The 27,856-nt window shown below is 47.4% G+C and overlaps 1 protein-coding gene across 1 annotated transcript; it reads left to right on the top strand.

Moving 5' to 3' along the window:
* Positions 1-190: 190 nt before the first annotated feature.
* On the top strand, positions 191-27,856 carry LOC147100496 (guanylin-like). The gene is made up of 3 exons (XM_085967566.1): positions 191-262; positions 11,734-11,920; positions 27,715-27,856. Exons 1-3 carry the CDS (start codon positions 191-193, stop codon positions 27,780-27,782), a joined length of 327 nt encoding a protein of 108 aa, XP_085823692.1. The 3' UTR covers positions 27,783-27,856.

The following is a 27,856-nucleotide window of genomic DNA, read 5'->3' as shown; positions in this document are numbered from 1 at the left end:
TGCTACTTCTGTTAGTCATTGTACAAGAACAGTTTTAATTGCGCTGTGATCCACTGTCCTCTTGTTATTGAAATTATATCAGATGACTTAATATTCGTAAACCAAGACCTTAAAAAGACAGTCCAAGCTGGCAGATTGCATAGAATTCCAGAATTGATTTGTTTGAGGAGAACATCAGACATCAGCGACCATGAGAACCCTCTTGGCCAGCATTCTGCTCACCAGCTGCTTGTGGAGTGTCTCAGCAGTTATTGTGGTTCGGGTAAGATTGCCTCTCCAACTCTCTCTAAACTTGATTGTGATGTAACAGACTCTTGCTTTTGCACGCTGCCGCTTGTCATAAGTTCTCTCTACTGTACAGCAGATTTATAGGGAATACTTGATAGCATGAGGATGGATATGAATCATATCCCAGGAATGACTGGGACAGAGTAATGAATGCAAATAAATACTCTGCTATATCATGGGCCTGGCATTAAATCAGATAATAACTTTAAACAATATTTGGTTTAACTATTATTTTGACTTTGTAGCTATTATAAATGCACATGTTGCTTCAATATACCTTTTGTCTATTTAAAATAATATTTTATTTACTTATTACAGTAATAAAATCCCCTCCTGATGAGTGATAGATTAATGAACCCATCTACAAACATTTAAAAATATCAGTGTTCATTGGGTTGTTTGATGCCATTATCCTGGGTTTTCATATGATCTCCAAACCCTTGAGAAGACCACTAATCTTCCTGCCTCATGTTCTACTCCTTAAATATTCCTCCTTAGTATCCGGGGCAATAAGGGTTAAATTATGAGGACAGGTTGCATAGACTAGGCTTGTATTCCCTCGAGTATAAAAGATTAAGGGGTGCTCTAATTGAAGTGTTTAAGGTGATTAACGGGTTTGACATGGTAGATAGAGAGAAACTATATCTTCTGGTGAGGGAGTGCAGAACAAAGAGACATAACCTTAAAATGAGAACTAGGCCATTCAGGGGTAATGTTAGGAAGCACTTCTTCACACAAAAGGAAGTGGAACTATGGAAGTCTCTTCCCAAAAAGCTGTTGATGCTGGGCCAATTGAACATTTACAAAATTGAGATCGATAGAGACAGGCTGAATGGTCGACTCCTGTTTCTAGGGCTGGGTTTTACCAGCCCTGGGGAGCCGGGTATGGAGGCGAGACTGCCGGGAAAATGGCAGAAACTGGGAACGGGTACAGACCCCGCTCCCAACCCGCCTCCGTGCCATTTTCCCGGGAGGCGGGTCCCCGCGTTGCGCAGGGACCCGTCTCCTCGAGGCGGGAAGGGGATTAGAGCCAATTAACTGCCTGTAAACAGGTAGTTAACAGGCAATTTTGAGGCTTTTCCCCATTTTACCCCTGCAACTGCAGGCTTCCCGATGGCTGCGAACCTTGCCAGGGTCACCAAGGCGAGCAGTGGGTCTGCGGGGGTGAGAGGGATTGAAATGTCCGCTGTAGAGGTGAGTGATGGGTGCAAGTGTGGACAGGTAAGTATGAGAGATGAGTGTAAAGTGATGGAAAAAGTTTCCTTACCTTTACTTCTTTCTGCAGGCTTCAACCTTTGAGGGTCTGGAGGTGCCTCATCTCAACGGCAGAGATGACAGAATGGCTGCTGCATTCTCAAATGCAGCAGCCTTCTGCTTTCTGCTGAGGAGAGGGGTCTTGGTGAGCCTGTGTGCAAGGGCTCACCTTAGAACAGAGATTGTCAGTGTTTGACTGCTTCTCAAAGCTGTGAAACGCTGACAATTCATCTGTCAAAAAATTTTCGACAGATGAAGCGTCATACGCTGACATCATCTGTCACCGACTTTCCCTTAATTGGCTGGTAAACAAGGCCAATCAAGGGAAAATAGCATGGGTTGGTCAGACATCACTGGGGGCATTCCTCCAGCACATCTCCATTGTGAAAATCCAGCCCTATGTTCCTACCCTCAAATACCCCAGAGCATCTGATGCCTTGCTGCATTATTTTTTCCCTGGTTTTTCAGATTCATATCTTCGATAATTGTGTTCTTCCATTAGGCACTCAATGGGAAAATATCTGATTTACATCCCAGTAAAATCTATCACTTGAAATTCAACACTTCATTGCTATTTTTCAGACTATTGCATCAGCCTGAAACCCAGCTGCACAAATCTCTAGCTTCAGGGCTATAATTCACCCAACTACATCAGAGAGCAGTCCCAGGACCGCATCCTAAATGTTTCATTATAGGACTCTGCCAAAATATGGGGGTTATAATGTTCCTCTCCTCCCTGCACTTCCTTTGAGAAGTAACCCACATGGAACAGTTTCTTGAACATCAGATACATTTGCTGCAGGATGTTAGCCCGAATATCTCACAACATAACGTTTCAATATGCCCCATAAGCATTCTTCCAAATCTGCCCCTTTTCTGAAGGAGAGAATCCCAACGTCTGGCCTCTCACCGGTGCCTCCTAGAACAGTAGGACTGCTTTGTTGGCCTCTCAGTAAACACATTTTTGGCACAAAATTAAGTTTTGCTGTTTGGACTCCAATTGACTGCTCAAGCTTGGTGAACCTCTGCTTCTTTGAACCCCTGATCTTCAACAAAAACCTGGGAGCTCTAAAATTCATAAGGTGCTTTTCACTCCTCAAAGCAGCAGGGGGGAAAAATTCAGTGTCGCCCCGTTTGGGGCGCCATTATTGGCCGTGCGCAAAGTTTAGCGCTAATTATCGCCTCCGACAGCAAACTTGGCTTTTATCGCCCCTGGAGGTGATTGGAGCACTAAATCAGGCGCTTCACACCTGTCTTAAGGCGCAAAGGCCGAGGAGCGAGGCGCTACCTCAGAGCGCTGGCGAAGCAAGGAAGGGCAAATCAAAATGAACCTGCAAAGTGCTGCTCAGTACTCAAAACTCCTTCACACAGCGTTGAATCTCTCCAGAAGTCTCTCTCTCTCTCTCAGAATGCGTGGTGCAAAAATGTCACCAACAAAAAAGGCAGGAAGCGGTCGCCTTTAGATAGCGCTCCTCCAGTCCCTTTCTGACAGCATAACGCTCCCCTCAACCTGTCGTTGCTAGCGGCAGGCGGTAAGGCAGGGGGCACCACTCAATATCCGGTCCGGGGCGCTAATGGGGCGTTGCGCATTTCGACTGACATCATAATCTGCCGGCGCAGGAGATCGTGGCAGTAGTGTTTAGCGCCGCCGCAAAATGTCTAGTTAATTTCGCGAGCAGCACAAACATCGCCGCGCCCGGGCGCTAGTTGCTTTGTGCCCCAATTGGCGCCCTCTTAAGGCGCTAACGGGAGGCGCAAACAACTGAATTTCTCCCCCCATATGTTTACACAAATCATTTTTACACATCCCACCACAGCAGTTTGAGAATTTACAACCATACAAGCAATGAAGGACAGGAAAAGACTTGTCTGGTCCATCCACTCTGTCCCACATAATCGTGATACCTGGTGTATCACAATATATACACTCCCCACCCAAAGAGAAACCACGTGGTCGCCTTGATTACTGTACAAAAAAATCTGGAAGTAAAAAGCTGGTATCAGTAAAAGTGACCATAAAGCTGTCAGATTGTTGTAAAAACACAATTGGTTCACTAATGTCCTTTAGGGAAGGAAACCTGCCATCCTGACCCGGTCTGGCCTATAAGTGACTCCAGTCCCACACAAACGCAGGAGAGGGTGCAGAGAAGATTTACAAGGATGATACCAGAAATGCGAGGGTATACATATCAGGAAAGGATGAACAGGCTGGGTCTCTTTTCTCTTGAAAAGAGAAGGCTGAGGGGTGAGCTAATAGAGGTCTTTAAAATTAAGAAGGGTTTTGATAGAGTGGATACAGAGAGAGTGTTTCCACTTGTGGGGAAGAGCATAACTAGAGGTCATCAATATAAGATAATCACCAAGAAATCCAATAGGGAATTCAGAAGAAACTTCTTTACCCAGAGAGTGGCGAGAATGTGGAACTCGCTACCACAGGGAGTGGTTGAAGCAAAAAGTATAGATGCATTTAAAGGGAGGCTAGACAAGCATATGAGGAGAAGGGAATAGAGGGTTATGCTGATAGATTTAGATGAGGAAAGCCGGGAGGAGGCTCGTGTGGAGCATAAACACCGGCATGGACTGGTTGGGCCAAATGGCCTGTTTCTGTGCTGTATATCCTATGTAAATGGCTTAGCAAGCCACTCAGTTGTATCAAATCTCTACAAAGAATAATAGAAGGCCCACCACCACCTCCTCAGAGCAGCTAGGAATGGACAATAAAAGTTGGCATTGCCAGTGATGCCTACATCCTGAGAAGGAATAATTTAAAAAAACTCCCTGATTGTGAGACAAATTCTTGCCTCTTTCTAACTTTGAAAACTGAAGTTTTGGTTATGAATCCAAACTCGAGGCTTTCCCAGAGCTGGGGCTTCCCTGGTCCAACAACATCAGTCTTTAAAAAGTGTTCCACAGCCTGTTACAATCGATCTCTTTCCCAACATCTTCTCCTTATGTAGTACCCATAAGCAGATTGCAGTCTCTTACAACCGACACCTATGCCTTTATAACTTACCTCAACAAGTTAGAATAGCCCAAGTCTAGCAGTTAACCCTCTGCAGCCCCAGCCAATTTGGATGATGGAAAATATCACACCGCTAAGATCATTTAGTACAGGCTAAACAAGTGGCCAAATTTATTTACAATTAAACATGATCCACAGAAGCAAAAATAAGACAAAATACTATACACTAATTATATATACTAATCATGCATTAATTGTATGGAAGAACTGTAACCAGTCCACAAGGGGTTAAGATACACATTTTGGAATACCAGCTGAACCAGACTGCCTTCTCTCATTCACTGCCCACTTTCAAAGTCGATAGAAACATAGAAACATAGAAGATAGGAGCAGGAGTAGGCCATTCGGCCCCTCGAGCCTGCTCCGCCATTCAATGAGATCATGGCTGATTATCCAAATTCAGTACCCTGTCCCTGCCTTCTCCCCATATCCCTTGATCCCTTTAGCCTTAAGAAATATATCCAACTCCTTCTTGAATATATTTAATGAATTGGCTTCTACTGCCCTCTGTGGTAGAGAATTCCACAGGTTCACCCCTCTCTGGGTGAAGAAATTCCTCCTCATCTCTGTCCTAAATGGCTTACTCCTTATCTGTGGGCCCTGGTTCTGGACTCCCCAACCATCGGGAACATCCTTCCTGCATCTAGTCTTAGTCCTGTTAGAATTTTATAAGTTTCAATGAGATCCCCTCTCATTCTTCTAAACTCCAGCGAGTATAAGCCCAATCGACCCAATCTCTCCTCATACGTCATTCCTGCCATCCCAGGTATCAGCCTGGTGAAGCTTCGCTGCACTCCCTCCATGGCAAGAACATCCTTCCTCAGATAAGGCGACCAAAACTGCACACAATACTAAAGATGTGGTCTCACCAAGGCCCTGTACAACTGCAGCAAAACATGCTTGTTCCTGTACTCAAACCCTCTCGCTACGAAGGCCAACATACCATTTGCCTTCTTAACTGCCTGCTGCACCTGCATGCTTACCTTCAGCAACTGGTGCACAAGGACACCCAGGTCTCGTTGCACTTCCCCTTCTCCCAATCTATTGCCATTCAGATAATAATCTGCCTTCCTGTTTTTGACACCAAAGTGGATAAGCTTGCATTTATCCACGTTATATTGCATCTGCCAAATCATCCAACCTGTCCAAATCATCCTGGAGTTTCTCGGCATCCTCCTCACAGCACACGCCCACCCAGCTTTGTGTCGTCTGCAAACCTGGAGATATTACATCTAGTTCCCTCGTCTAGCTCATTAATATATATTGTGAATAGCTGGGGTCCAAGGACCGATCCCTGCGGTACCCCACTAGTCACTGCCTGCCACTCGGAAAAAGACCTGTTTATTCCAACTCTTTGCTTTCTGTCTGCCATCCAATTCTCTATCCAAGTCAATACCTTGCCCCCAATCCCATGTACCTTAACTTTACACGCTAATCTCTTATGTGGGACCTTATCGAAAGCCTTTTGAAAGTCCAACTACACCACATCCACTGGTTCTCCCTTATCTATTCTACCAGTTACATCCTCAAAAAATTCCAGTAGATTAGTCAAGCATGATTTACTTTTTGTAAATCCATGTTGACTTTGTCCGATCCTGTCACTGTTTTCCAAGTGCTCTGCTATCTTGTATAATGGACTCTAGCATTTTCCCCACTACCGATGTCAGGCTTACCGGTCTATAATTCCCCGTTTTCTCTCTACCACCTTTTTTGAATAGTGGGGTAACATTAGCTACGCTCCAATCCATGGGTACTGTTCCAGAGTCTATCGAATTTTGGAAGATGACCAGCAATGCATTTACTATTTCTAGGGCCACTTCCTTAAGTACCCTAGGATGTAGATTATCAGGCCCAAGGGATTTATCGGCCTTCAATCCCGTCAATTTCCCTAACACCGTTTCCCTACAAATACTGATTTCTTTCAGTTCCTCCCTTTCATTAGACCCTATGTTCCCCGACATCTCTGGGAGGTTATTTGTGTCCGCATTTGTGAAGACAGAACCAAAGTATGTATTTAATTGGCCTGCCATTTCTTTGTTCCCCATTATAAATTCCCCTGATTCTGACTGCAAGGGACCTACGCTTGACTTGACCAATCTTTTTCTCTTCACATATCTATAAAAGCTTTTATAGTCAGTTTTCATGTTCCCTGCAAGCTTACTCTCATACTCTATTTTCCCCCTCTTAATTAATCCCTTTGTCCTCCTTTGTTGAATCCTAAACTGCTCCCAATCCTCAGCTTTACTGCTTTTTCTGGCCAATTTATATGTTCTCTCCTTGGATCTCGTGCTATCCCTAATTTCCCTTGTTAGCCACGGTTGAGTCACCTTTTTTGTTTTATTTTTATGCCAAACTGGGATGAACAAATTCTGTAGTTCATCCATGCGATCTTTGAATATTTGCCATTACCTAGCCACCGTCAACCCTTTGAGTGACATTCCCCAATCAATCCTACCCAACTCGCGCCTCATACCATTGTCGTTTCCTTTATTTAAATTCAGGCCCCTAGTCTCTGAGTCAACTACTTCACTCTCCATCTTAATGAAGAATTCTATCTTTTGGGATGAAATGTTGCATGTGGAATATACTTTTTCACACAAAGGGTAGTGGAGATGTATAACTCTCTTCCCCAAAAGGTTATGGGTGCTGGGTCAATTGAGATTTTCAAGATTGAGATTGATAGATTTTTGTTGGGTAAAGGTATCAAGGGTTATGGAGCAAAGATGGATAAATTGAGTTGAGGTACAAATCAGCCGTGATCTAATTGAATGGTGGAACAGGTTCGAGGGGCTGAATGGCCTACTCCTGTTCCTATATTTGTTCCTCAACTACCAGAATTAAAGGCCAACAGCCAGGGCCCGGGTGGATATCCCAAGTGTTATCTTTGATATAAAGCCCTTTCTCTGAAGCAGTCAAGCAAGCCTTTTTAGACAATGTGATAATGGCCTGTACTGTTGTACGATAGCAAAATACTGCAGATGTTGGAAATCCGAAATAACAACAGAAAATGCTGGAAAAACTCAGCAGGTCAGGCAACATCCGTGGAGAGAAATTTGAGTTGACGTTTCGGGTTTGACCCTTCTTCAAAACTGGAGAGAAAAGGAACTAGATCGAAGGCAGGGCTGCGATCGGACAAAAGAATAAAAGAACCAAAAGAAGTAAAAGAGATTAGAAGCTAGATGAGATGGTAATAGGCTGGGATTAGGTGTAAAGTGTACTGGCAGGGCAAAAGATAGCTGCCAGGTGTGAGAGAGAAACAAAAGGAAAGGGGGGGGGAGGAAAGGAGTGGAAAAATATAAGTAAAAATGAAATAGGGGCCGAGGTTATGATCTGAAATTGTTGAACTCGATATTGAGACCGGAAGGCTGCAGAATGCCTAATCGGAAGATGAGGTGCTGTTCCTCGAGTTTACGTTGAGCTTCCGTGGAACAGTACAAGAGGCCAAGGACGGTGAGGTCCGAGTGGGAATGGAGCGGTGAATTGAAATGACAGGCGACCGGAAGCTCGGGGTCACCCTTACGGACTGAACGGAGGTGTTCCGCAAAGCGGTCACCCAATCTGCGTTTGGTCTCCCCAATGTAGAGAAGACCGCATCGTGAGCAGCGAATACAGTATACTAGATTGCGAGAAGTACAAGTAAATCGCTGTTTCACCTGGAAGGGGTGTTTGGGGCCCTGGACAGTGGGGAGGGGGGAGGTATAGGGGCAGGTGTTACACCTCCTCCGCTTGCACGGGAAGGTGCCAGGCGAAGGGGAAGGGCTGTTTGGGGTGATAGAGGAGTGGACTAGGGTGTCTCGGAGAGAGCGGTCCCTGCGGAATGCTGAAAGGGGAGGGGAGGGGAAGATACGTTTGGTGGTGGGATCACTTTGGAGGTAGCGGAAATGCCGGAGGATGATCCGTTGAATGTGGAGGCTGGTGGGGTGAAAGGTGAGGACAAGGGGAACCCTATCGTGGTTCCGGGAGGGAGGGGCAGGGGTGAGGGCAGAGGTGCAGGAGATAGAACTGACACGGTCGAGGGCAGTGTCCACCACAGTAGAGGGGAATCCTCGGTTGCGGAAAAAGGAAGACATGTCTGAAGCACTGGTGTGGAAGGTGGCATCGTCGGAGCAGATACGGCGGAGGCGGAGAAACTGGGAGAATGGAATAGAGTCCTTACAGGAAGCGGGGTGGGAGGAAGTGTAGTCCAGGTAGCTGTGGGAGTCAGTGGGCTTGTAGTAAATATTGGTCGATAACCTATCCCCAGAGATGGAGACGGAGAAGTCGAGGAAGGGAAGGGAAGAGTCAGAGATGGACCATGTGAAGGTGAGGGAAGGGTGGAAATTGGAGGCAAAGTGAATGAAATTGTCAAGTTCGGGGCGAGAGCAGGAAACGGCACCGATACAGTCATCAATGTATCGGAAAAAGAGGTGAGGGAGGGGACCCGAGTAGGACTGGAACAAAGATTGTTCCACATAGCCCACGAAAAGGCAGGCATAGCTAGGACCCATGCGGGTACCCATGGCAACGCCTTTGATTTGGAGGAAATGAGTGGAGTTAAAGGAGAAGTTGTTCAATGTGAGAACAAGTTCAGCCAGGCGGAGGAGGGTCGTGGTGGATGGGGACTGGTCGGGCCTCTGTTCAAGGAAGAAGCGGAGTGCCCTCAGGCCATCCGGGTGGGGGATGGAGGTGTAGAGGGATTGTACGTCCATGGTGAAAAGGAAGCGGTTGGGGCCAGGAAACTGGAAACTGTTAAAGTGGCGGAGGGCGTCCGAAGAGTCGCGGATGTAGGTGGGAAGAGACTGGACAAGGGGAGAAAAGATAGAGTCAAGATAGGAAGAGATAAGTTCCGTAGGGCAAGAACAGGCTGAAACGATGGGTCTACCAGGGCAGTCCTGTTTGTGGATCTTGGGAAGGAGGTAGAAGCGGGCTGTGCGGGGTTGGGGAACTATGAGGTTGGTGGCAGCGGGGGGAAGATCTCCAGAGGAGATGAGGTCAGTGACAGTCTTGGAAACGGTGGTTTGATGTTCGGTAGTGGGGTCATGGTCCAGGTGGAGGTAGGAGGAGGTGTCGGAGAGTTGGCGTTCAGCTTCCGCTAGGTAGAGGTCAGTACGCCAAACAACAACAGCACCACCCTTGTCAGCGGGTTTAATGACAATGTCAGGGTTGGATCTAAGAGAATGGAGTGCTGCAAGTTCAGAGGGAGGTAGGTTGGAGTGAGTGAGGGGAGCAGAGAAATGGAGACGGCCGATGTCACGTCGGCAGTTAGCGATGAAAAGATCTAGAGAGGGTAAGAGGCCAGGGGGAGGGGTCCAGGTAGAACGAGAATTCTGCAAGCGGGAGAAAGGGTCAGTTGTGCGGGGGGAAGACTCCTGGCCAAAGAAGTGGGCACGGAGACGAAGGCAGCGGAAAAAGAGCTCAGCATCGTGCCGAGCTCGAAATTCATTGAGGTGGGGGCGTAAGGGGATGAAGCTCAGGCCTTTGCTGAGGACTGATTGTTCAGGGCCAGAGAGGGGATGGTCAGAGGGGATAGTGAACACACTGGTTTCACATGTCACCACAACTGGAAATTACATATCAGTCTGAAGGATGCTGGAACTAATAACATTTAAATCATACAATAGCAAAATACTGCAGATGCTGGAAATCTGAAATAACAACAGAAAATGCTGGAAATACTCAGCAGGTCAGGCAGCATCTGTGGAGAGAGAAACAGAATTAACGTTTCGGATCGACCTGAAATGTTGACTCTGTTTCTCTCTCCACGATGCTGCCTGACCTGCTGAGTGTTTCCAGCATTTTCTGTTGTTATTTAACATGCTGGCCACACAATCAAAGGGAATCACTTATCAATTAAGTTGTGTATAACATGACACATGCAAATGGAGTGTCTCTGGTTCACCACTTTGTTGTTGTAAAAGAAAAAAAGCCTCCACTTTAAACGCTAGCTATCTGAACGATACAAAGCCAAAGTCAGAAATTCCTAATTTTGTTACACAGCCATTATATAGTTACAGGCAAATTTGAGGAGCTCATTCTCTGTTCTTCCCCCACCCCCTCACCCCAATCTGAGGGAAGAAGGGAGTGTTCAAACAAATCCTTCCTGACTCAATGCCACATCACAAAGGAATCACTTAAGGGTGATTGTCCCATTCAGCTATGGTCCAATCTGATACTCACACCCCAATCAGATTTCCTTAGAGGTTGCACCAGTGAGAACCATGAGTGTGATAAAGAAATAGACTCACAGTAGTCGAACACTCTGCAGAGGTTTGTCACCAGACTGGTTTGAGCTAGACTGGTCAATTTACACTTTTGCGAATATGCTGTGTGGATTTGAAGCAGATAATGTGAAGAAATAGTTTCGATCTGACCATTTCCAATCATATTAAAGCCTTTGCTGCGGCCCTGTGCTCTGTGAGGTTAGTTCAGTGCAAACCTATGTGTGAGATACTATTGTTCAATGATAGTTTCTCGACACCCTCGGTATCACATCAGTAAGTAATGGAAAACTGCTTGTTAATGACCCCTAATTGGCACGGTCTGATGGACAGCTTCCCTTTCTTGTGAAGGAGGGAGTGTTGAAAATGGGAAATTTTGACTAAATTGAGGGAGTTGTTGAAAAGTGGAGTTAATTACATAAACCTAGAAATTACTGTTGCAACTGTTGGTGGAATAAAGGAGCAATGCATTAAAATTATATTTCAAAATTGATTAGATTTCTGTTAGGTAAGAGTATTAAGGGCTGCAGAACTAAGGCAGGTAAATGGAATTAAGATGCAGATCAGTCATGATCTAATTGAATGGTGGAATAGGCTTGAGGGGATGTCGAGGAACTCCTGTCCCTATGTTTGCAATATCATTTAACCTATTTATTTTAAATGAGTTAATGGCTGCACTAAGGTTACAGGCAGATGGTTGTCATGAGAACACATGGGATATGAATTTCTGCTCCCACCCGTCTGCCATAACTGTAAACGTCATTTTTTCAGGATTTCTACAGATCTTCCGCCGACGTAATGTCAGACGAGCGGGAGGAGCTCTGTCGAGATTCACCGCCAGCCCCCCCCCCACCCGATGTATTCCTCCGCTAATGTCACCAACACTATTTTCTAGGCTATAAGGTCCAAATAACCCTGACCAGTTTGCATGAGTGTGGTAATAGCTTACTGTGTATCTCTCATCTCTGTAAGCTTGGAGCCCAAGATTTCCCATTGGATGATGTGATACAGTTGAAGGAGGTGATGGATGATGAGATCTTTGAGAGGCCCCGTTTTACATACCTTGGTACCCGCTCATTCTGCAACAGCACTGCTCTCCCAGAAGTGTTTAAGCCAATCTGTAACAAGGGAGACGCTCCTCAGATTTTTTACGCACTGAGTAAGTATCTCAGGAATGTGTTGAAAAATGTATTGGGCAAAGGAAATGTGAACATTTGTTATTTGCATACATGTGGCCAATGTTCCACCTAATTTTTTCCTTGGGTGCGCGGTCCCTTTAACGGGCTGCGTGGCCCGTTCAAAATTTCGCGCATGCGCAAAATCTCGCACTAGAAATCCGGTGACCAGTCCGTGCGGGTCCTCCACACAGCTGCGCGGCCGTGCAGCTTAGTGGGAACGTTGGATGTGACCCTGATGGGACTATAGGCACTAATGTAAGTTTGTGTCAATTGTCGCCTAGGAACTTAGGAATTGCTAGACGAAAAAAGACCAAGCTTCATCTAGTTCACCTTCTATCATCCTGGTAGTCGCATGATACAATGATACTGGGGTTGTTGGCTAATCATAGCAATCAATCTCTATCAATGAGGTAGACCTTGACTTTGTGCGATAGTGCAAAATGGCAGCCCATTTTACATCTGTCCTGATGTTTATTTACATTGACTTCTGAGTCTCAGACCTCATTGCCATAGAGACGGCGCTGCGGGAGGAGGCCACATAGGTAAGTGCTGGAAGCCTGGGCTGATGCTGGCGCCACAATGGCCCACAGGTAAGTGATCAGTGGCCGGGTTTGCGGGGGGGGGATCATGGGTGGAGAGCCTGGAGATCAGAGCCGGAGTCGGAAACTGCGGGGAGGGCAGTCAGGGACCTCGGGGGGGCTGGGAGGTCAGGGATCTCGGGGGGCTGGGAGGTCAGATGTCGAAGATCTCAGGGGGCTGGGAGGTCGGGGATCTCGGGGGGTGCTGGGAGGTCGAAGATCGAAGATATCAGGGGGAGGGGGGGCTGGAAGGTTGGAGGTCGAGGATCTCAGGGGGCTGGGAGGTCAGAGGTTGAAGATCTCAGGGGGCTGGGAGGTCGGGGATCTCAGGGGGCTGGGAGATCGGAGGCCGGGCTGATGCTTTACAGGAAGTAACTTACTTTTTTAGCAGGGGCTGGCTACCTCAGGGCAAACCAATCTTGTAGTGGAGGGCCTCAAACAGGCGTTAGGCCTCCTATTTGCATATGCGAAGGAACTGAAGCCTGCTTCAGGCCTGGGTAAATAATGCCTCTTGTTTTTGTTCCCAATATGGCGGGCGGCGCACTTCCTGCCCGCCACTTTGGCCACTTTAGGAAGCTGCGTAGCACCTGAAAATAAGGTGATATGCGACCCAATTTCTAAGCCTTAGTGTGCAGTCTCTTTAGAAACTAAGGCAGCATTAGAGCCCAGGTCAGTCCTATTCTGAGTTGACATCCACACAAGAACTTCCAGTAGGGGTCACTGGATAAGGATCAGAAGTTGATCTTTCATCATTTGACATTTATCTCTGTTCTTGCTACGATCAGCTCTCTCAGCACAGACTGAGCATCAAACCTGAGACCTTCCCGGGTTGTACGACTCACGTGCTCACTGATCAAGTTACTGAGGCATCAAGAGAACTACAGAATTAAGAATGTTAATGTTTTTTCATTAAAACTATCTGTTTAGATCAATTGGATCAATATAATTATCATAAATATACTCCTGACATTTGAATACATTTATTGCTGTAATATTTCTGACTATTTTAGTGAACTGGTGCGTGAGTTGCACAATTTGCAAAATCATCTTACCCAGAAAGAACATCATCTCCCTCAACTTTGGTAGTTTACATAGTGCCTTTAACATAGTAAAACATCCCAGGGCGCTTCACAGGAGCGATTATCAAACAAAATTTGACACCGAGCCACATAAGGAGAAATTAGGACAGGTGACCAAAAGCTTGGTCAAAGAGGTAGGTTTTAAGGAGCGTCTTAAAGGAAGAAAGAGAGGTAGAGAGGCAGAGGGGTTTAGGGAGGGAATTCCAGAGCTTGGGGCCCAGGCAACAGAAGGCACGGCCGCCAATGGTGGAGTGATTAAAATCAGGGTTGCTCAAGAGGGCAGAATTTGAGGAGCGCAGATATCTCGGAGGGTTGTAGGGCTGGAGGACAAGCAGTCTGACAATTTAGAGACAGTGGCGGGGTCGAGAGAGGTGGTGGTGAGGTAGAGCTGGGTGTCATCAGCGTACATATGGAAACTGGCGCTATGTTTTCGGATGATGTCACCGAGGGTCATAATGTAGAGGAGAAATAGGAGGGAGCCAAGGATAGATCCCTGGGGGACTCCGGAGGTAGGATTCAAAACATGTTTTTGTGATATACTTGGGATAGATAATAGTTATATATCCCGATCATTTTCCCTCTATAGTATCTCTATTAATACCTTACATCAGTGAGTAGTTCCTGTGTACAAGATCTTTTTTATAGTTGTCACATTTTTGACACACTTTTGTGTTAACATTTCCCATTATAAATTCCTATGAGCACATTGACATTGGGAACTGCCTATGTAAACTTGTCCCACTGTGATTAAAGCCTGCTACCAGTGATGGCACCGCAGTACCTCAGCCTGTACTACAGAGAAACTCCATTACACCATTTAGCTGTGAACTAAATTACACCGTCAGGTGTGGCTCAGTTGGTAGCCACACTTGCCTGTGAATTCATGAAGGTTGTGGGTTCAAGTCTCACTCCAGGGACTTGAACACATAAAGCTAGGCTGACACTCCCATGGCAGTGTTGAGGGAGCGCTGTGCTGTCTTTTGGATGTGATGTTAAACCGAGGCTCCGTCTGCTCACTCAGGTGGTCGTAAAAGATCGCATGGCTCTATTTCAAAGAAGAACAGGAGAGTTATCCCTGGTGTCCTGGCCAATATTTATCCCACAACCAACATAACAAAAACAAATTACCTGGTCATTATCACATTGCTGTTTGTAGGACCTTGCTGTGTGTAAATTGGCTGCCGCGTTTCCCACATTACAACAGTGACTGCACTTCAAAAAAACAGTTCGTCATTGGCTGTAAAGCGCTTTGAGACCTCCGGTGGTCGTGAAAGGTGCTATATAAATGCAAGTCTTTCATTCAACCCTTATGCTCTATTCCCAAATTGCCATCAGTGTTGCTCTATGTCAGCCATGGCTTCGTGGTCACACTCTCGCCTCTGAGCCAGAAGGTTGTCAGATCCCACGGCACTATTTGAAGAAGAGCAGGGGAGTTCTTCCGGTGTCCTGGCCAAGATTTATCCCTCAACTGACGTCACTAAAAAAACAGATGATCTGGTCATTATCACATTGCTGTTTGTGGGACCTTACTGTGCGCAAATTGGCTGCCGCGTTTCCCTACATTACAACAGTAACTACACTTCAAAAGTACTTAATTGGCTAATTGGTAAAACGTTTGGGACGTCCTGAGGTTATGAAGGCGCTATTTAAATGCAAGTTCTTTTTTTCTTTATTTTTGGTCTTGACTTCGTGTATGCAAAGCCTTGGGAGATTGACTAGTGTAAATAAACGATTCATTGCTTCTTAAGAATTCACCAGACTGAAATAAAAATTACAAAATAATTTGACAAAATATTAAAAGTAATTTTATAGAAACACAAAAGGCTACATATTGGCCAGGATTGTTGCATGCTTGGATTTTTCTGAGTATACAGACTCTTACATACGAACATATGAATTAGGAGCAGGATTAGGCCACTCGGCCCCTCGAGCATGCTCCGCCATTCAGTAAGATCATGGCTGATCTGATTACTCCACATTCCCGCCCACCCCCAATAACCTTTCACCCCCTTTCTTATCAAGAATCTATCTACCTCTGCCTTAAAAATATTTGAAGACTGCTTCCACCGCCCTCTGAGGAAGAGTTCCAATGACTCACGACACTCTGAGAAAAAATTTCTCCTCATCTCTGTCTTAAATGGGTGACCCCTTATTTTTAAACAGTGACCCCTAGTTCTAGATTCTCCCACAAGAGGAAACATCCTCTCCACATCCACCCTGTCCAGACCCCTCAGGATCTTATATGTTTCAATCAAGTCACCTCTTACTCTTCTAAACTCCAGCGGATACAAGCCTAGCCTGTCCAACCTTTCCTCATAAGACAACCCACCCATTCCAGGTATTAGTCTAGTGAACCTTCTCTGAACTGCTTCCAGCGCATTTACATCCTTCCTTAAATAAGGAGACCAATACTGTACACAGTACTCCAGATGTGGTCTCACCAATGCCCTGTATAACTGAAGCATAACCTCCCTACTTTTGTATTCAATTCCCCTCGCAATAAACGATAACATTTTATTAGCTTTCCTAATTACTTGCTGTACCTGCATAGTAACCTTTTGTGATTCATGCACTAGGACACCCAGATCCCTCTGCATCTCAGAGCTCTGCAATCTCTCACCATTTAGATAATATGCTTCTTTTTTATTCTTCCTGCCAAAATGGACAATTTCACATTTTCCCACATTATACTCCATTTGCCAGATCTTTGCCCACTCACTTAACCTATCTATATCCCTATGTAGCCTCCTTATGTACTCTTCACAATTTACTTTCCTACCTATCTTTGTGTCATCAGCAAATTTAGCAACCATACCTTCGGTCCCTTCATCCAAGCAGAACGGGGGCGGGAAGCCAAATCGCTCCCAGGAGGTGGGGCATCAACTTAAATATTATAATGAGGCTGGAAGCCCCTTCTTTAATCTCCATTTTGTTTGTAACTCTATCTGGTCGGGTTTTACACACTTCGTAAAACCCAGCAGTTACAGCAAGCCGGTGACTGCTAGATCTAGGAGGTAAACACCTTTATACCTACCTCCTGGATCCAGGGTCCCTATCAAACACACGCCCTGTGATTGGAGATCCCCCCACGAGGCCTCTGATCATACCCCCAAGCTTCACCCACACCCCCCCCCAATGATGCTGAGGCCGGCCACGATCTTCCCTTCACCCCCCCGAACATCCGGCCCCGAACCTCTCTCCCCCTGCTGACCCTCTGCCCGATGCCCCTCCCCACCCGATCCTTTTAGGGTTGTTTCTCTAGAATTTAGAAGGTTAAGGGGTGATCTGATCAAAGTTTTCAAGATATGAAGGGGAACAGATAGGGTAGATAGAGAGAAACTATTTCCGCTGGTTGGGGAGTCTACGAATAGGGGATATAGTCTAGAAATTAGAGCCAGGCCTTTCAGGAGTGAAGTTAGGAAACACTTCTACACACAAAGGGTGGTAGAAGTTTGGAACTCTCTTCCGCAAACAGCAATTGATGCTCGATCAATTGTTAATTTTAAATCTGAGATTGATAGCTTTTTGTTAACCAAAGGTATTAAGAGATATGGGCCAAAGGCGAGTATATGGAGTTAGGTCGCAGATCAGCCATGATCTCATTGAAGGCTCGAGGGGCTCAATGACCTACTCCTGTTCCTATGGTCCTTTTAACAGCCCAGCCCAACCCGACCCCCAATCCTCTGTCCTACCACCCGATCCTATTAACAGCCTGGCCCCAACCTGAACCCTCCCTCCCTCCCTCCTCTGAGCGGCCTAGTGCCGCAAGCTTACCAACTGAAATTCCACCCTTCATGTTTCGGATCCACCCAGGGCTACAGATATCTCTGAGATATTCAGCGCTCCTTGAAGCACTGCTCTCGCCGTATCCTGAGATCCACGCTCAACACCATGTGCTGCTATGTGCACACTCTCGACCTCTCGCTTCAGCAGCACCGATGCACTCTATTCAAAGCTGTCCTGGTCCGCAGTTCCATTTCATCTTCGCCTCATCCGGCGCTTTAACAAAAAACTTTTTTTCTTCCTTTCTGATGTCAAGGATAGCAAGCTTCAACAACTCTTGGACACCAACGCCCCTCCGGAACCTTCTTCCCCTTCACTTTCCTCTGACCCCAGTTTCTCCCAATCTCACCCCCTGCCGCATTTTCACTATCCCCTCTGACCTTCCCCTCTCTGACCCCGAACGATCAGTCTTCAGCAAAGGCCTGAGCTTCATCCCCTTACGCCCCCACCTCAATGAATTTCGAGCTCGGCACGACGCTGAGCTCTTTTTCCGTCGCCTTCGTCTCCGTGCCCACTTCTTTGGCCAGGAGTCTTCCCCCCGCATGGCTGACCCTTTCTCCCGTTTTCAGAATTCTCGTTCTACCTGGACCCCTCCCTCTGGCCGCTTACCCTCTCTAGATCTTTTCATTGTGAACTGCCGGCTGACATCGGCCGTCTCCATTTCTCTGCTCCCCTCACTCACTCCAACCTACCTCCCTCTGAACTTGCAGCACTCCATTCTCTCCAATCCAACCCTAACATTGTTATTAAACCTGCTGACAAGGGCGGTGCTGTTTTTGTTTGGCAAATCGACCTCTACCTTACGAAGGCTGAACGCCAACTCTCCGACACCCCCTCCTACCTCCCCCTGGACCATGATCCCACCACTGAACATCAAACCATCATCTCCAAGACTGTCACTGACCTCATCTCCTCTGGAGAACTTCCCTCCATGGCTGCCAACCTCATAGTTCCCCAACCCTGCACAGCCCGCTTCTACCTCCTTCCCAAGATCTACAAACTGGTAGGCCCATTGTTTTAGCCTGTTCTTGCCCCACGGAACTTATTTCTTTCTATCTCAACTCTATTTTTACTCCACTTGTCCAGTCTCCTCCCATCTACATCCGCCACTCTTCCAACGCCCTCCGCCACTTTAACAGTTTCCAGTTTCCTGGCCCCAACCACCTCCTTTTCACCATGGACGTCCAATTCCTCTACACCTCCACCCCCCACCAGGGTGGCCTGAGGACGCTCCGCTTCTTCCTTGAACAGAGGCCCAACCAGTCCCCATCCACCACCACCCTCCTCTGCCTGGCAGAACTTGTTCTCACATTGAACAACTTCTCCTTTGACCCCACTCGCTTCCTCGAAATAAAAGGTGTTGCTATGGGAATGCATATGAGTCTTAGCTATGTCTGCCTTTTCATGGGATATGTGGAACATTCTTTGTTCCAATCCTACTCAGGTCCCCTCCCTCACCTCTTTTTCCGGTACATTGATGACTGTATCGGTGTTGTTTCCTGCTCTCGCCCTGAACTGGAAAATTTCATTCATTTTGCTTCCAATTTCCACCCTGGGTATAGGCTATCGACAAACATCCAATATAAGCCCACTGACTCCCACAGCTACCTGAACTACATTTCCTCCCACCCTGATTCCTGTAAGGACTCTATCTTATTCTACCAGTTTCTCTGTCTCCGTCGCATGGGAGCTGTAGCTCTCATGACCGGAAAGCCCTGCAGCAGGTAGTCAAAACTGCCCAACGCATTACCAGCACCCGGCTACCGACCATAGAACATATATATCAGAAACGCTGCCTACGGAGGGCACGGTCCATCATCAAAGACCCTACCCACCCCAGCCACAGTCTGTTCGCCCTCCTACCATCTGGAAGACGCTACAGATGCATTCACACCCGTACGACCAGATTTAGGAACAGCTTCTTTCCCAGGGCTGTCATCCTACTGAACTCCACAAATAAACACTAAAGCCTGCACATCTGCCGATGCACTTTATTATGGTCATATTTATGCTAATATATATGTACAAATGTATGTTGAAATGTTTAAGTGTCCTAATCCAAATTGTACACTCTCGGGAGCCGCAAGCCTACATTTCGTTGTACTGCACTTGTGCACTAACAATGACAATAAAAGTTGATTTGATTTGATTTGATTTGATCTGTTCTGACGATGCCACCTTCCATAATAATGCTTCCGACATGTCTTCCTTTTTCCTCAACCGAGGATTCCCCTCTACTCTGGTTGACATGGCCCTTGACCGTGTCCGTTCTATCTCCCACACTTCTGCCCTCACCCCTTCTCCTCCCTCCCAGAACCACGATAGGCTTCCCCTTGTCCTCACCTTTCACCCCACCAGCCTCCACATTCAACGGATCATCCTCCGCCATTTCCGCCACCTCCAGCGTGATCCCACCACCAAACACATCTTCCCCTCACCTCCCCTTTCAGCATTCCAAAGGGACCACTCCCTCCTAGTCCACTCCTCAATCATCCCCAACACCCCCTCCTCTTCCCACGGCACCTTCCCGTGCCAGCACAGGAGATGCAACATCTGTCCCTTTACCTCCTCACTTCTCACTGTCCAGGGCACCAAAACACTAGTTCCAGATGAAACAGCGATTTACTTTTACTTCTTGCAATTTAGTATATTGTATTCGCTGCTCATCATGCGGTCTCCTCTACATTGAGGAGACCAAACACAGATCGGGTGACCACTTTGCAGAACACATCCCTTCAATCCGGAAGCATGACTCTGAGCTTCTGGCCGCCTGTCACTTTAATTTTCTGCTCCCACTCTGTCCTCGGCCTCTTACACTATTCCAACGAAGCTCAACATAGGCTTGAGGAACAGCATCTCATCTTTCGATTAGGCACTTTACAGCCTTCTGGACTCAACATAGAGTTCAACAATTTCAGCCCGTAAACTCTGCCCCTATTTTTTCAGATGGCAGCTGTTAATGATTCTGTGGCGGAACCACCAGAGGATTACGGACAATTGTATATAATTCCTTTTACAGCAATGTAGTACAGCTGGGGGCTGCACCTTTAATGTATCTGTTAACTGTACTAGGGCTTCTTTCCTGTACTCCGCGTGATGACGTCATGCCGTCCGTCACGTGATCTCTCAACGGCGGGAAGAACGTGATGGCGTCATGACGTCAGAGCTCGGAACCTTCTAGCAGTAGAGCTCGAAACCTGCTAGCAGCTGAGCTCGGAACCTGCTAGCAGTTGAGCTCGGAACCTTCTAGCAGTTCCAGAGAGGCTTTCAAGCAGACCAGACCTATTTGCATTGTATCCTACAGTTTCCTGTATAGCTTCGTTTGTTCATTAAATTTTATTGTTTTTGATTTTCTGAGTCGATCTCAATTCTTTGGCTAGGAACCCCAGTTCCTACATTGGTGACCCCGATTTCTTCGAACAATTTTCGTTGAAGTTACATCATGGACACGAACGCCGTCACCCTCGAACTGCCGCAATTTTGGGAGCAACAACCGGCCGCGTGGTTTTTCCAGGCGGAAGCCCAATTTGCAATCCGGGGAGTAGCAGCAGATTCGACCTGTTATTATTACGTGGTCTCCACCCTCGACAGCGCCATGGCCTCGCAGGTCGTCAGCCTCCTCGAGAGTCCACCGAACGATGGCAAGTACGAAGCTTTAAAAGCACGTTTACTGCAGATTTTCGGTCTGTCCAAGTCGGAGCGCGTTCGCAGACTTATCTCCATGCCCGGCCTCAGGGACTCAAAACCCTCAGAGCTCATGAGCCAAATGCTCACGCTATTGGGCTCGGAATCGCAATGTTTTCTGTTCCGCAAGCTGTTTCTCTGTCAACTACCAGAGCCAGTACAGGCGGCCTTGGCCAATTCTGCGATCACGGATTGTGCTGAACTCGCCGCGGAAGCGGATAAAATATTCACCGTCTCACAACAATCTTGTACAGCCACGAGGCGCCAAAACTATGCTGAACTCACCACAGAGGCAGATAAAATATGCTCCTACACACAGCCACGTTGTGCAACCACGAGGCGCCCATCCCCCACAAGAGCGAATCCGACTCCTCCTCCTGCAGGCTGGTGTGCATACCACGCTCGTTTTGGCGCGAAGACCAGAAATTGCCGTCCGCCCTGCAGTTTCTCACCAAAAAAAAACCTACCTCAAACCAGCGGTTTCTGAGAAGATCAATAAGGCCTAAGGGACGCGCCGGAGTTGCGATGGCCGTCGGGTCCGCAGGGAAACTCCTATACATTACAGACTCCCTGTCAGGGCAACGTTCTCTCTGTGATACTGGCTCCCAGTGCAGTATCCTACCAGCGTCGAAGCTAGATCTTCAATCCGGCGGTCAAGGTCCCCCGCTCGAGGCAGCCAATGGTGCGGCCATTCGCATGTTCGGAAAGCATAGGGTCCAGTTGAGTTTTGGCGGCCAACTTTTTGTTTGGGAGTTCATCACGGCGAAAGTCTCACAGGCCATCCTGGGGGCAGATTTCTTCTGCGCAAATGGGTTTCTCGTCGACGTCCGACACTGCCGGCTAATCAGTGCCTCCACTTTTCACTCTGTCCCCTGCTACCGAAGCACCGCGATGTCTTGGTCAGTTGCCTGTGCAGTCCCATCTCCAAATGAGTTCTCTCGTCTTCTCAGTGAGTTCCCTGAGCTCACCAGGCCCACATTTTCTTCTTCAGTCACGAGGCACGGTGTGGCGCACCACATTACCACGACAGGATCCCCCGTTTATGCAAGAGCACGAAGGCTGGAACCCGGTAAACTCGCGGCCGCCAAGGCGGAATTCCATACAATGGAACGCCTGGGTATTATTCGACGTTCGAATAGTCCTTGGTCCTCGCCATTACACATTGTTCCTAAGCCGGACGGCAGATGGCGACCATGCGGCGACTACAGACGCCTGAATGAGGCTACCACACCGGATCGGTACCCAATTCCTCACATTCAGGATTTTTTGGCCCATCTGGCAGGGAATTCCATCTTTTCCAAAGTAGACCTCATCCGAGGCTATCATCAAGTGTCCGTGCATCCTCAGGACATCCCCAAAACTGCTGTCATCACACCTTTTGGGCTCTTTGAGTTCCTTCGTATGCCGTTTGGGCTGAAGAATGCAGCACAAGCCTTCCAACGTCTCATGGATTCCGTGTTGCGTGACCTGCCGTTCATCTTCGTCTACCTAGACGACATCCTTATTGCCAGTAACAGCACGAAAGAACACATTACGCACTTGCGTACCCTTTTTTCTCGTCTCAGCCAACATGGCCTTATTATCAACCCGGCCAAGTGCCAGTTTGGGTTGCACAGCATTGATTTCCTGGGACACAGAATCACCTCAGAAGGCGCCGTCCCGCTGGCCACGAAGGTGGAAGCAGTCACCTCTTTCCCTCTTCCTCAGACCATCAGGGCCCTCCAGAAATTTCTGGGAATGGTCAATTTTTATCATCAGTTCGTCCCCAAGGCGGCATTGTTGATGCAACCTTTGTACGAGGCCCTCAGAGGTAAATCGGGCAAAGACCCGATCGATTGGACACCCCAGATGGACCAGGCTTTCCTCGACACTAAGAACGCTTTGGCTGCTGCGACCATGTTGGCACATCCACTTCCGGGCGCAACCATTGCCCTTACCACTGATGCATCTGATTATGCCATCGGGGCAGTACAGGAGCAGTGGGTCGACGGCACATGGCAACCACTGGCTTTCTTCAGCCGCCAATTGCGGAAGAACGAACGCAAGTATAGTACTTTTGATAGGGAGTTGTTGGCATTTATTCTGGCCATCCGCCATTTTCGCTTCCTACTGGAAGGACGCCCATTCATGGCTTTTGTAGGCCACAAGCCACTTACTTTTGTGATGGCCAAGACAGCGGAACCATGGTCGGCACGGCAACAACGTCATCTTACGTACATATCTGAATTTACAACCGACATACAACATGTCTCGGGCAAAGACAACCTGGTGGCGGATTGTCTCTCCCGCACCCAGCTCCACGCAGTACACCTGGGAGTCGACTATGTTGGTTTGGCAAAAGAACAGAAGGCAGACCCTGAAGTGCAGGCATACCAGAACGCACCTTCCAGCTTACAAGTGGCTGATGTCATTTTCCAGGCCACAGGGACCACACTCCTGTATGACATCTCGATGGGCATCCCACATCTAATCGTTCCAGTCGAATGACGCAGGAGAATTTTCGACACTATCCACGGGTTGTCACACCCTGGCATGAGAGCGTCACAACGACACATGGCAAAGAAATTAGTCTGGAAGGGCATTCATCTCGACGTCCGTGACTGGACCAATACCTGCGTGAGTTGCCAGAAGTCCAAGATACAACGCCATGTTAAGGCCCCAGTCGCCACTGTTCCAGTTCCGGAGCGTCGATTCGACCATGTGCACGTGGACCTGGTTGGTCCTCTCTCTTCCTCTCGCGGGTACACTCACCTCCTCACCGTGGTAGACCGCACCACCAGGTGGCCAGAGGCAATTCCTTTTGTTGCCACCACAGCGGCAGACGTCTCCAGAGCCTTCATCTCATCGTGGGTAGCTCGGTTCAGGGTAGCGGCTGACATCTCCTCCGACCGGGGGCCTCAATTTACCTCTGAGCTTTGGAGCACCGTGGCTCAAGGTTTGGGCACCAAGCTTCATCATACCACCGCCTACCATCCACAGGCGAACGGTCTGTGTGAAAGATTCCACAGGTCCCTTAAAGCCACACTGCGTGCTAGTCTCCGTGGGCCTAGTTGGGTGGACAGGCTCTTTTGGGTGCTGCTAGGTCTTCGCACGGCGCCTAAGGACGACCTGCATTCTTTTTCAGCAGAGCTGGTTTACGGCCAACCACTCAGAGTGCCTGGCGATTTTCTTCCTCCTTACACGGAACCCTGGTCCCCAGCTCAGCAGCTTGTCAGCCACCAGGAAGCGGCTAGGAATTTCATCCCAGTGCCTACGTCGCATCATGACCTGCAGCGCTCCCATGTCCTGGTGGATCTTAAGAGCGCAGAATATGTGTTCATTCAGCAGGATGCTCGCAAAAACCCGCTCAAACCACCTTACACAGGTCGGTTCCGCGTCATCTCGTCAGGTGACAAGTCCTTCACAGTCAACGTCGGTGGTAAGCCTGACCACATCTCCATCGACCGGTTGAAACCGGCGCATCTGGATCTGAGCGAACCAGTTGTCACCGCTCAGCCGCCTCGTCGTGGTCGTCCACCGTCGACTGCCGGTCCAGTACAGCCACAATCATCCGCCGGGTCGCCAGTGCCCGCCTCACCGGGTCGACCACAGCCGGCCTCTTCTTCTCCTCCGCCTGCGGCGTCATCTCAACCACAGCCAACGGCCAGTTCATCTTCTAGCGCTCCGTTCCAGCTGCCGGGGTATCGCAGTCGGTCGGACAGACTCGTCAGACCCCCTGCTCGCCTTACCTTCTCTGTTAAAAGCAATTCTGGGGGGGCGCATGTGGCGGAACCACCAGAGGATTACGGACAATTGTATATAATTCCTTTTACAGCAATGTAGTACAGCTGGGGGCTGCACCTTTAATGTATCTGTTAACTGTACAGGCTTCTTTCTTGTACTCTGCGTGGTGACGTCATGCCGTCCGTCACGTGATCTCTCAACTGCGGGAAGAACGTGATGACGTCATGACGTCAGAGCTCGGAACCTTCTAGCAGTAGAGTTCGGAACCTGCTAGCAGTTGAGCTCGGAACCTTCTAGCAGTTCCAGAGAGGCTTTCAAGCAGACCAGACCTATTTGCATTGTATCCTACAGTTTCCTGTACAGCTTCGTTTGTTCATTAAATTTTATTGTTTTTGATTTTCTGAGTCGATCTCAATTCTTCGGCTAGGAACCCCAGTTCCTACAATTCCATATTTACACCACTTCGAGACCCATCTTTTGTTTCTTTACTTGTCCCATTACCATCCTCTTTTGCTTTGTACAATCAGACCTTTAGTCATTTAATCTCTCCTGCCTTCCACCCTATCACAGACCTTCCCTTTTGTTCTTTCCTCCCCTCCCCCCTTTCCCTGCCCCTGCACTTGCTTAAAATCTCAAATTTTTCCAGTTCTGACGAAGGGTCATCGACCTGAAACGTTAACTCTGATTCTCTCTCCACAGATGCTGCCTGACCTGCTGAGTATTCCCAGCATTTTCTGTCTCTATTTCAATGCTGGGAATATCTGATAGCCAAAGAAATGACCTTGTTTTACCCCAGGTGTGAAGCCACAATTCTACTCTTGGGCAGAAGCCCGGGGCAATTAAGGCATACTCCTAGATTGGCAAGCTGGGGACTTCAGGTAGAATGGTTGGTGAGTCAGTTCTGTCAGGTAAATTTAAGGTCTGAGGAGACTTGTGACAAGCTGGCTGGGAGCTATTGATGAGCACCTTGAATAAACTCGTAGCCGGTGGATTGGGATCATTTGTGACGGGCAGACCCGGGAACATTCAGGGAAGGCTGGAAGCTGAGCCAATTGCCGGGGGAACAGCTAGAAAGCCGCCAACAGATAACAAGCCTCACATCTGATTGGTCCCTTCCCACCATCAAGCAGGAGCCAGTTGGAACCCTGTGCTCACAACCAATCGGTGTTCTGATTTGGTAACCAGGTAACGAGTACAATACAGTGAGCTCACACAAGGCAAGTGTGTAAGTGGCGGGGTTGAGCTTTGGGGAGCTGGGTTGATTCACAACAGGAAGAAATTTAAATTAAAAATAACACTTATGTCTGGAAGTGGAGTATGGACAGAGGTGTATGTGGAAGAGTGCACAGATTCCTTAAATCCAGATCAACACTTGTGGAGGCCCAGTTGTAGTGTATGTGCCTTTAAGAGCCCCATGTGTACTGTAATGCCGGTAATGGCCACTCGGGCTATATAAGCCTGTATATTGTGTTGTATCCGTTAGTTACCCTCCAGACTTTGTTTAGTAAACACCTATGAAACCAACTCCTGTCTTCAGTGTCTCTATCAACACACAGACACAACACCAGTCACCATTAAATCAGTGTGCTGCAAACGGAGGTATAGTGTAGGAATTAACGAATTCCTACGAATAACTGAGATCGACACAGGAGAGCAATTAAACAGGTCTTTACTCAAAGGAGATGCCACAGGGACTGCCTGGGCAGCCCCGTGGTTTGCTACGTGACATCATCGCGTTTGCCCGTGTTTTTCCGCGCTCTTAAAGGGGCCACGCCCCGTACATGCAAACTCTATATACAAAACACAGTAATGCCTAACACAATGGTACAGGTTTAGGCTGGTGTTAGAACATCGTTAAAGGGAATTATATACAGTTATCCAGAGTCATTCAGTGGTTCTGCCACAATAGGTCATTTATTTTCAGGTTGTACAGGCCATTTTATTCCTGGGCTAATTCGCTTGCCTTAGTGTTATATACCCCTTACAATGATTGTGGTAAATGATCTATGCTAACAGTTATGTTATATTGACAGTGTTGTTCATAATTTAGTTGATTTCTGATGTCATTGTTCATGGACAATATTTTCCTCGACAATTTATTTGGAATTAATGAGGACTCAGTAGCCGAGGCCTTTAGATTTTGACTTCTCTCAAATTGAATCCCAAGGAAGTCCAAGAGCTCGATTTCTCTCTCCAGCCCTTCAAATCCGTTAAAATATCAGCTGGAATTTGAATTCTTAAATGTTTACAGCTTTTTATAATTTTTAAATGGTAAGAATTATTTCAACTTGCTTCAATTTCCAAAGAGTTCAGGAAGGCAGCATTGATGCTGAAGGAATAACAACAGAAAATGCTGGAAAAACTCAGCAGGCCAGGCAACATCCGCGGAGAGAGAAATAGAGTCAACGTTTCAGGTCGAAACCCTTCGTCAGAACTGTAGAAGGATCCCAGACCTGAAACGTTGACTCTATTTCTCTCTCCACAGATGTTGCCTGGCCTGCTGAGTTTTTCCAGCATTTTCTGTTGTTATTTCGGATTTCCAGCATCCGCAGTATTTTGCTATCGTATTGATGCTGAAGGAGACTCTCTTTTGCCTATTACCTGATTGGCTCAGTGTTTTTATTCTTTCTGAAATAGCCAATCAGGACGGAGAGACATCATTTTCTGATCTTGTATCTGATTTGTTTACATGACAAGCAGCAGAAACACGGAACTAATTGGGAAGCTGAGACATGTTGAACGAATTAGAATTCAGGCGATTGTCTACACTGAGCCAATCAGAAAGTTCAGATATAATCCTAAAGACAGTCACAATGAACAATTGAAATCTCAGTACACAGGTTTCGACAACAATTAAATGATTAAAGTATAAGACAATGCATGTGATACATGGTGCATATTTGACTCATTTTCAATCTATCTTTCCAGGGCAAATTGCTGCAAATCCATACCCTTGCACTATCTGTGCATACTTTGTTTGTGTTGGATGTACTTAACTACAGATCTGGAAACCTATTCCATGTGTAAAATATGCGTTCCTTTAATATTCTGCTCATCATTCATCCACCGA

This window comes from Somniosus microcephalus, chromosome 25 (assembly GCF_052327205.1).
Source record: "Somniosus microcephalus isolate GS21.2 chromosome 25, FLI_Smic_1.0, whole genome shotgun sequence".
Classification (NCBI taxonomy): domain Eukaryota; kingdom Metazoa; phylum Chordata; class Chondrichthyes; order Squaliformes; family Somniosidae; genus Somniosus; species Somniosus microcephalus.
The sequence above is the reverse complement of the archived record's forward strand: the minus strand, read 5'-3'. Positions and strand labels throughout refer to the sequence as shown.